Below are 10,141 nucleotides of genomic sequence, written 5' to 3'. Positions count from 1 at the left end.
GGGTGAATGAGTCCACAATGAATACTATTCATCAACACTCCATACATTCCAACACTCTATATTCATTTTCTCTATTTTCTCTCTCTTTCTTTCCATCTTCTCTCTATTTCTTTCCATCACCTCTCTATTCCTTTTAATATTCTCTCTCTTCCTTTTAATATTCTCTCTTCACTATTCATCAACTATATATATATTCCAACTCCCCGAGGGGCATGAAGGCCACCACTGCGGATGGAAAACTACCCAAATCCCAAGCCCCCCTGGTGAGAATAGAACCCTGGAAAACTACCCAAATCCCAAGCCCCCCTGGTGAGAATAGAACCCTGGACCTCAAGGTCCTGGGCAGACAACCTGACCAACCAGGCTATCTCCTATTCTCATATATTCCAACTCTTAAATATCATTTTTCCACAACTAAATTTTCAAGTGTCATTTTTCATCTATTGTGTGCATGTAGCGCTATACTTATCAAAAAAGTAACATTTCAAGTACTTGAAATACACTCCATTATACTCATTGTGAACATCTAGCACTTAACTTATCAAGAAAGTATCATTTTAAGTACTCCAAAATCATCCCATTGTGGATGCTCTTATTCCCAAACTCGAGTTCGACTTGACACGCACAAAATTACCTAATAAATTAAATGGGCCGAGTCCAAACGCAAATCACTTGAAAAAAGTTATGTCAATTTAGAATCGAACTCGCGTGAGATTCTTTACGTCCTGAGTTCAGAGAGAATAAGTTGAGCAATCACGTTATGTCATTATGAATATGTTTACATATATGAAAAGTTTTTAAAACTAGTTATCGTTAGACCATTACCAACTTGGTGGGAAGCAATTTTAGAGAACCATCATCATCAAAGTCTTTATTCTAAAAGTTTAGGTCGGTTACATGAGTTTATGAGAAGAATATCAACAAAAATACACCACATGTATTCGTTTTCTCCATTCATTTTTATCATGGATCATATATTTATCCACTCCTATTAACTTCATATCATTTCTCAACACTTTCAACCATGTCTTTTTAGGTCTTTTTCGTCGTCTCCTACTCTCTCTGATACAAATTATATTGTTCCTTCTCACCGTCATCTCTATGTTGAACATGTCCATATCATTTTAAATGATTTTTCACAACTTATCTTCAATAAGTGCTCGTCTTACCGGAAATCTAATAATCTTATTTCTTATTATATCTTTCCTAGTGTGACCACATATTCAACGAAGCATTTGCATTTCTACTACATACATCTTTTTTGGGATAAATTGTCTCTTAATAATCCAACACTCATAACCATACATTATTGCAGTCATATATGATGTAAAAAATTTAGCATATGCACTGAAAAAAGTTCACATATGTTCTGTTAAAAATGTCGCAAGTCTTTGGTTAATATATTTACTGCCAGCTTTATCGTATAGTTTTTGTAGCAAATTACCACAAGGCATAAGAAAAACTTATAAAATTATGATTTTTTTTTTTAAAACGAGAGAAGAAAATTCGAATCTTGTTCACCAGAGTGACACATATCATCCTCACCATTCTAACTAGTGACTCGAGCGTATATAAAATTATTATTTGTGTTGAGGGATATTGAATATTTGCATGAGAAATGCTCTCGAAAGCTCTCAAAAAAGTTTCCTTTTAGTAACCTTTTGTTTTGAAGTGCTTTCTCCAAGTAGACCCTCATGGCCTCATTTAGTGATTTAGTGGAGTTACCCATCCACGCCTGTCAAGAAAACACTCGAGAATGGGGACCTTAATACCATACTTCCCCTTCCCTTACTTTTCTCCCATTCCCCACCTGTAAGCAGGACCTAACAACAACGCACATCTTAACAAGTACTTTAACGTCAATCACCTGCATTGGCAATCTTCTTCTTCTTTTTGCATAAAAGGGTGGATTGATATGACGGGGAAAGACAAGGATCAAAGGAAGGCAAAAACACAGGAGGCAGGGGTAAAAACAGCCCTCAACAAGGGCTGGTGCATGACCCACTCACAAAAACACAAACCTAAAGCCAAGCAGTCATATCATGCAAAGTCCAGTCAATTGCACTTCCATATAGAAACTTGGCGTTCATTAAAAAAAGAAAGGTACAGGATTGTTTAGATGAAAATGTCCCACCCAGTCATATATCCAATGCTTCTAACATAAACAAATTCACCTACAAATTCATATTGAATTTTCATGTCACCAAATGAAAGGAAAAAGCATTGACATCCTGCCATAAGCATTACACTACAAGAAATATCCAATAAATGCCAAAAGTCTCGAAGTTGGAGAAGAGTGCCTAGTATATGGAACAGAACTGGTGTCAAGGATCACAAAGAGACCATGAGCCAACAATCTATTATGTGCACCCATTTAAAAAGTGACCATGCTTTTAACTCCCAATGGAATACATTGTCAAGAAATAACTTAGCAACACAAATTTAAGATTCATATGGAGCCAATAATTTTGAAGGGGAATGAAATAAACCAATAAAAAGACTCATTCTCCCATCCCCAATGGACAAACATGACACACAAAGAGGGGGCAAGGCAATGTGTCTTATACTCTTATTGATCCAAGTTTTTCTTTCTTTCTTTCTTTCTTTCTAATGAAGAAGTCTAACCAAGCTGAAAAGAAATTCCAAAGAAAAATAGCAGTAAAACAACCAGAGTGAGAATTCACCATTCCATTTCCATCCCATTTTTTTCATAAATCAGGATTAAAAACTGTAACCAAACATTTTTCTTTGAGAACCTATGTTCACCAATCTCCCAAAGCAAAGATCTGCTTTTTTTCCCATCCAAACACATAAGCAAAATGGAATTTTTAACGGATAAGCACAGCTCCAAAACAGTTTATAAACATCTAGAGAAACCAAATTCAGTATGTTATACATAGTCTTAATTCAAACCCCGGACTTACTACTTACTAGGAATTGCTTTCATATGCATTAGTCTTGAAAAGAATCACAAGAATAACAGATTAGAGTAAACCTTGATTGGTTTATTTTGTTTCTCCTAAATTGACAGTGAGCTCCTGTCACACTTTCAACAATTTGCAACACAATTATTACATCACTGGACCATCACATTCTTTCATTGGGAAAAAAAAAAAACCTTAAGTCTATGTTTCAATGAACAACATAGCAAATTTTAATTTCCAAGATATTACCTTGTGAAATGATCCACCAAGCTCAGCAAGATACCCAATTTTTGTGAGTACTGATAACTGCTGACAAAAGCCCCGCGGATGACAGCAAAAGCGGTCCTGAGAGACGCCCCTTCCCATCCCTAATATCAGCCAATGCCATTACACCATCCGCGAAATCTTGCACAATCGAGAGCTTCTTCATCAACTTCTTGTCTCTAAACTTCCTCAACTTCACCTGTTCTTCCTCGCAACCAATCCCCCTCATATCTGCGATCTCAATACTAGATTTCAAACAAGCCTCATCCTCCATTATACCCTTCAAATCCCTAAATTTCAGCGTAATACTACCTATATATCCAATAAACTCAGCCCAAGCACTGATTTTCGTTAAATTACGAAAGTGTTTGCTATCGATCAAGCCAGATTTAACAAGCCAAATGAACTGCTCAACGAAGAAATACAAACCCTCGCCTCCATAGGCGATTACTGACAGGATTATATCCTGTTTGGAGTCAAAGCTGGAGCTTCTTAAAGCATTAATGTCCTGAACAAACTTTCCGAGTCGAAATGCTTTGCGACTCACTCCAACACTGGACTCAAAACTTTTGAGCCGCCGAGTTAGGGGTAAATTTTCTGGAAGAGCCGAGGAGGCTAAGATGATCTTGGTGGCGTACCTGGAGATCTTAAGGAGTTTGTCCACGCCATCTCGCTTCGCTAAGTAAGTTTCGAGATGGTTCAAGAAGTCTCTGTCTTTGGGTTTCTCGGACTGATTTGGGATTATGTTAGGGTTCCTCAAAGGAGTTAGAGCTGCCGAATCTTTGGAATCCATGTAATCGCAGAAAGGAAGAGGAAAATTTTGATTCGTAAGGGAACGAGCTGCGTTGATGGAGTCTAGAAGATACGGCGGAAACGTTTCAACCAGGCTAACGACTTCTCCTTCACAGATCTACTACTCAGGTAACTCAGCTGATCCTGCTCGTCAGTCGTCAGCGTCATTGAATTGCGTGCCCCAACAAACCCTTGAGCAAACTTACGAAATCTGCTGATCCTGCGCTTCATGTTTGCGTGCAATTTTCCTTGAAACATTTTACATTTGCATGTTTTGGGCTTACGGGCTTTTATTGCCACCGGATCTTTAAAGGCCCAAGTCGAGATGGGGCGCGTATGGCCCAAAAATGTACTCACAAGTCACAAGTGATCAAGAGATTGATCCTTGATTTTTATACTTTATAGATAGAAAATTAATACATGACCCTCAAATATAATGAACAAAAAAATAATCCAGAAACTTAGGTTTATAATATATAAAATATAGGAAAGTAAGGAACCTAACAAACATCATAAATATGTTGAATTTGAAGTAAGAACTCAACTGAAATACGAAATCATCTAGACAGGGGCGGACTAACCCACAATCAAGAGAGCATCTGACCCTCCTTAAAAAATTTTTTGATATTCAAATTTGATTTTATTAGTGCATCCCCTTGCGTGTCCCCTTTAAATTTATAAATATGGTTTTTATAATGTAAGATTTCATTTTGGATTCGTGTTTTTTTAATAAACGACATTTAAATAACCCAAAAAAAATTGAGATCGTTGCTACCGAATCCCATGACTTATTCGCCCCCACGATTCTAATCTTGGTCCACCACTACACCTAGGTAGACCAAGTGATATCTAGAGATTCTTGATGTCCCTATAATCAAATCAATGGGGTAGCACTTGATGAAGAGCTTTCGCAGCAAGACTAATGTGAAGAGAGATTAACTAGCTAGTACATTATTTAGGAATTATAGAAACCGATCATACAAATCAAAGATACGACTCGGCAGCACAAATTAGAGTAGTGTGTGTTCAGCCTTCCACCCACTAGTCGCTCCCTCCTCACCACTCTCTTTTATAAGTTGTTCTTAATACTTGAGTCGATTGGTTCGCCAATTATGCTTTTAATTTAAACATAAAGACCATGTTTTCCACGAGACACCTTATAATTGTATTCCTTTTCTTCGAACTAATTTTATAGAGGTTGTTCGCCTCCATTTCTGTAATTCTAGTTAGTTCGACTTTTTCAAAAAAATAAGTTTAGTTTTGAATGGTCAAAAGCCCGTTTGGAACAGACAAATAGTTTGTTTGTATTTTTTTTAAATATCATTGAGAAATTTGCTTAACATTGTAATTGAAGCTTGAGCACACATATACCTAACTCAGTCGATTACCAACCGAGTCACCTCCCGTTGATAGCTTATTTGTATGCTTCACAAGCGATAGTGATATATTAATAGGTAAGTTCACAAAATTCAACAACCAGGGTATCCATTAATTTCACAAAATTCAACAACTAGTGTAATACTTACATCCCCGTCTCTATAAAAGAAGATAAAAGTAAAATAAAAATAAATAGGGACTTATTTTATGAAATAAATAAAAATGAGGGTAGAAAAAAAAGTTCAAAAGGGTTTAAAGGATATTTAAAAAATCAATTTAGGGTCAAAAGTAGAAAGAGGAAAAATATTGAGATCTAATTTAAAAAAATGAAGAGAAAATGGTGCAGTAGCACCCGATTCTCACAATAAAAAAAAAGATTTTTTTTTTAAAAAAAATAATAGAAGAGAAAAGGGTGCACTAGCACCCGATTCTCATTTTTACAAAAAGACAAAAGTGTTGTTTTTCCCTTTTCTCTCCACCACCTCCGACGATATTCCAGCGAGTTTTCTGACCGGTCAAAGGTTCTTCAAAGTTGAAACTACACCCACACTTCATTTGCTTAAAGAAAAGAGAAGGATTAAGGTAAATCTTTGAACTTAGGGTTATGGGTTTCATGGGTTTTGGGGATTTTGATTCAAAGGGAGTTTTCTTTGTTCAATAACTCAAATTAGGTTATAATATTCTTATATTACTAGATTTAAGTGTGGTTCTTGAACCAATTCAAAATTCAAGAGGTGGCTTGGAATTATTGAGTTGGTGAAAACTAACAAGTTCAAGGTAAGTTCCTTGACTCAAATTGTTCTAATTAAGATTGGGTTAGGATGAAAATACTATTGTGATAGAATTTTAATGGTTTAACCTTTGAATTTAAGGTAAAATGTAGATTTCTAATAAATGGGTTGGAGTTTAGAGTATGGAATGTAAGACTTGAGTGATTGGTGATCATTGAAATATTGATGGAGTTTATTTCATTAAATAGGTTAGTGAATTTACACATAGTATACGCTGTTTTTGTGGTAAGGGCTTAAAATTCAATTTGAGGTAGGGATTTTCCCCATCTTTGTTGGATTTTTCAAATTCCGTGAAAGTACCTTGAATTTCCTCTTTGTGGATATCATATTATTCTTTGGTTTAGTAAGTTCATTTGGGCTACTCTTTGTTTGTTTCAAAGAGGGTCGAGCCCCTATTTTATTCCTATTATTTGCTATCTCTATAATTGTTTATTCATTGTACGTTAAACCTTGGAAATGTCAAACTTGATTGACATGTTTGAAATGCTCTTCATGAAATGTTGATGTATGTGAACATTGTATTCCTTTTGTGCATTATTAGTGGTATGGTGGATCACCGGGAATGGACTCGGGTGTTTCATGTGAGGTGTTGGTGGATTGGGGGTTACTATGATATTTGGGCCAAGATGGTGCTCCGTGTGATCGGGATTCTTGTGCCGGATATATGTATATGTGATCTTGGGCCAAAAGGGTGTGTTTGTGTGATCAGGACTCTTGTGCCTAAATTTGACATTCTCAAGTATTTACCGGTGTTCTAGATATATGGTGCTTGTAAATGCTCGAGAATGATGAGATATTGATGGTTGATCATTGGAGGTGAGTTTGGAGGTTTGGGTGGGTGACCGGGTGCATATTTTATCATTGACATGTTGCTGAATTTACTTTCTTGAAACTTCAGCCTTTACTTATACTCTATTTTTATCCCTATTGGGCATTCGGCTCATAACCTCCTTTTTTATCCTTTCAGGTGAGTCTGCTTCTGATATAGGTCCTCCAGATCAACAGGAGGGGGTGTGATCGCGGTGGCTTGGGTTGATGATTGACTTATGTTTTGGACTTTGGATTTTTTTTATTTGATTTGGATATATATTTATGTATTATGAAATTGTGTCTCTAGATCGATGTCGGATGACCAGGAGGATGCTCCGAATTATTGGGACTCCTGTGACGAGCAATAAGGAGGTGGTTGTGGGCCCTAAGGGTCTTGATTTGGATTCTGTTGGATATATGATATCTTGAATTGCTTTTACATTTACAGGGAGGTATTCTTTAATTTTATAAGAAGATGTTGTCCGATTTTTTACGTGATTTATTCTTGTGTGTGGTGTTGTTGTGTCACTTTCTAATTTTCCTCACACTCCGAGGGTCGGGGCGTGACAACTAGGGTATCCATTAATGTGATAAAACTATAAAAATGTATTTTTCTTTTATTAATGAATGAAGTAGGTGAAAAATGTCATTTATTTATATGAAAAATTACAGTCTCCTCCATAGAAGATTATTAATATGACATGTATTTATATATTTGTGAGTTATATCCACTCCCTCACTACACGAGCAAGCGACTCATAAGACGACCCTCCACAATCCAAAGCTTTTATTGCACTCTCTCGCAACTCTTTAGCCTTACATCTCATAGCACGCCCTTGCTCTCCTTCCATCACAAGCCTCACCACCCTCTCAATCTCTTCCCTTCCCACAACTCTCTTTCCCAGTTCCACCACCGGCTTCACCGCCACCCCCACCACCTCCTCCATCATCGCGGCATTCATCCTTTGCTCTGCAAACAACGGCCACGCTATCATTGGCTGACCGTGAAAAACACTCTCCAGGGTTGAATTCCACCCACAATGAGACAAAAACCCACCAGTGGACGGATGACGTAGCACCATAACTTGCGGGGCCCATGAAGGGACCACCAGACCCAATTCTTGTGTCCTCTCCAAAAAACTCGGTGGCAGATACGTCTTTGGGTCGTTCACATCACTCCCGGCTTTGAAATACATGCTCGAGACATTACTATCGTTTGGCAAGCGAGCTACTAATAAGAAGCGTTGCTGACTCAACTCTAGGCCCCATGCTAACTCCGTTAGCTGCTCCGCCGTTAAACTCCCACCGCTACCAAATGCTACAAAGAGGACCGAATCAGCCGGTTGCTTATCTAACCACGTCAGACACTTGAGATCTGACATTGTCAACGATTCTGATTCTTTTTCTTTGATAAGTGGTTGTTTAATAAGCGGTCCAACTGGGTGAACCGATGGTGCGGGGATGTCCTTGTAGAATGAATGCTCTCTTATCGCTTGAATTGACACCGGTTCAAGACCCTCCCAACTATTAACAAACATCCCAACCGCCCGTGGTAAACGGCTTGTGTGAATTAAGAACCATTTGTACTCATCGATCTTTCGGTTCCTGATCGGTTCAATAAGGTCCTCAGTTCGAACTGGAGAGCAACCCGGAACCTGAACCGGTCTGGGAAGATCAACAAGTTCGCCCTCCACTTCATTGTCTAGAGTGGGGAAATACAAAGAGAAAGCGAGAAAAGAAACTGAAAGAGATACGAAAGAGTAAACAGGAATTGCAAGTTGCTCACAAACTTCAAATGCCTTAGAGCAGAACAAATCAATGACCAGAGCCTTTGGGTTATCTAGTCCAACAAGAACTGATTCTAGTGACCGAAGGCTCTCTTCTAGTATTGTAGAAATGCGGGTAAGAATGGGCATGTCGTTAGTGGTAATGGCAAAGACATCGACAGATGGGAGTTCGATAATGTTGAGGTTGTCAGGAAGTGTTGGTGAACCGAGGAGCTGGTCTTGGGCTGCTGAGGGTTCATTGGTTTTGATGACAAGAAAACTTACTTGGAAATCATGGTTGGTGACTAGGGATTTAGCCAACTCGAGGCAGGGAGTTATGTGGCCCATGCCTAGACCAGGCAAGATTGCAACATTAGGTTTCTTGGTTTCAATTACCGCCATGGTCGTAAGTTAATTTCTCCCCATTAAACATTACATGTATATATACGTGAATGGTAGGAATAAAATAAAGAGGATATATTCTGTCTCCCACTATGTCACTTGATGGTTGGTCTTAATGGGGTATATAGCATATGATTCGTTTGTGGATAAAAAATACTTAATTTGATCAAGATTCTATAGCTAGACTTCCTAATTGATGCGTGATTGGGTATGTATTCATATTAGCTATAAGATTCTTTCTCCCCCCCTCTTCTTAATCCAAATTCCAAAGCTTGCTGAAATATCTAATGTTTTCTCTCTACATGGCACTCTCCAGAGCCTTATGACTACGACGGTCAAATGATCTCTTTTCCCCAAGGCTCTGTAATTCGTTTAAACTTGTAGAGTTTACAATTTGAATATAATGGTCTGGGAGGTGTGCCACATCACCCCTCATTTTTGTTTTTATTATTTTTTTTAAAAAAACTTGTATGATTTTTTCTCCACCGTTAGATGTGAATTGTAGACTCTAAGAAATTACGAAATTCCCAAATCCACATCTCTCTATCTCATTCACGTCGTTGATTTGATCGTCAGAGGTCCATTGATGGGATCCCCGGTGTCTAAGACGATCATGACTGTCACATTCTCTTTAACCTTTGTAGGTTGTTGGTGGTCCAATTTCACACATCATTTATTGTAGATTCACTCGTCTACAACTTAAAATTATCTTTTTTATAAATAAAAAAATTAGGCCCAATACGACAATCAGCTACACCTCTACCTTCCCAAGAAAATCCTCTTATTAAGGATTTAGGATAAAAATGTAATCGACTATTTTATAGGTACTTGAGTGTCTGTAAATTATTTTGATTGACCTGAATGTCCAAAAGTCTAAAATGAGTACCGGCCTGAAATTCTCCTTTATTATTAGGACTGCAAGGTCCAACGAGAGAAACTAAAATGGACTCACAAGTTAAGCCGGGCTCGGCCCATTAGTTGAAGTTGTCCAACAAAAACTTGTCTTGGGCCCATT

General features: G+C 37.8%; 2 protein-coding genes across 2 annotated transcripts; both read right to left on the bottom strand.

The window, feature by feature from the left end:
• Positions 1-2,018: 2,018 nt before the first annotated feature.
• LOC120008519 (peroxisomal membrane protein 11A-like) lies at positions 2,019-4,221 on the bottom strand. The gene is made up of 2 exons (XM_038858865.1): positions 3,174-4,221; positions 2,019-2,174 (listed from the first exon to the last, which is right to left on the bottom strand). Exon 1 carries the CDS (start codon positions 3,979-3,981, stop codon positions 3,196-3,198), a length of 786 nt encoding a protein of 261 aa, XP_038714793.1. The 5' UTR covers positions 3,982-4,221; the 3' UTR covers positions 2,019-2,174; positions 3,174-3,195.
• A 2,895-nt stretch (positions 4,222-7,116) lies between these two features.
• On the bottom strand, positions 7,117-9,126 carry LOC120009028 (UDP-glycosyltransferase 72B1-like). Its single transcript, XM_038859454.1, has one exon. The coding sequence runs from the start codon at positions 9,124-9,126 to the stop codon at positions 7,681-7,683; it is 1,446 nt and encodes a 481-aa protein (XP_038715382.1). The 3' UTR covers positions 7,117-7,680.
• Between the last annotated feature and the right edge of the window lie 1,015 nt (positions 9,127-10,141).

This window comes from Tripterygium wilfordii, chromosome 11, assembly GCF_013401445.1.
Source record: "Tripterygium wilfordii isolate XIE 37 chromosome 11, ASM1340144v1, whole genome shotgun sequence".
Classification (NCBI taxonomy): Eukaryota; Viridiplantae; Streptophyta; class Magnoliopsida; order Celastrales; family Celastraceae; genus Tripterygium; species Tripterygium wilfordii.
The sequence above is the reverse complement of the archived record's forward strand: the minus strand, read 5'-3'. Positions and strand labels throughout refer to the sequence as shown.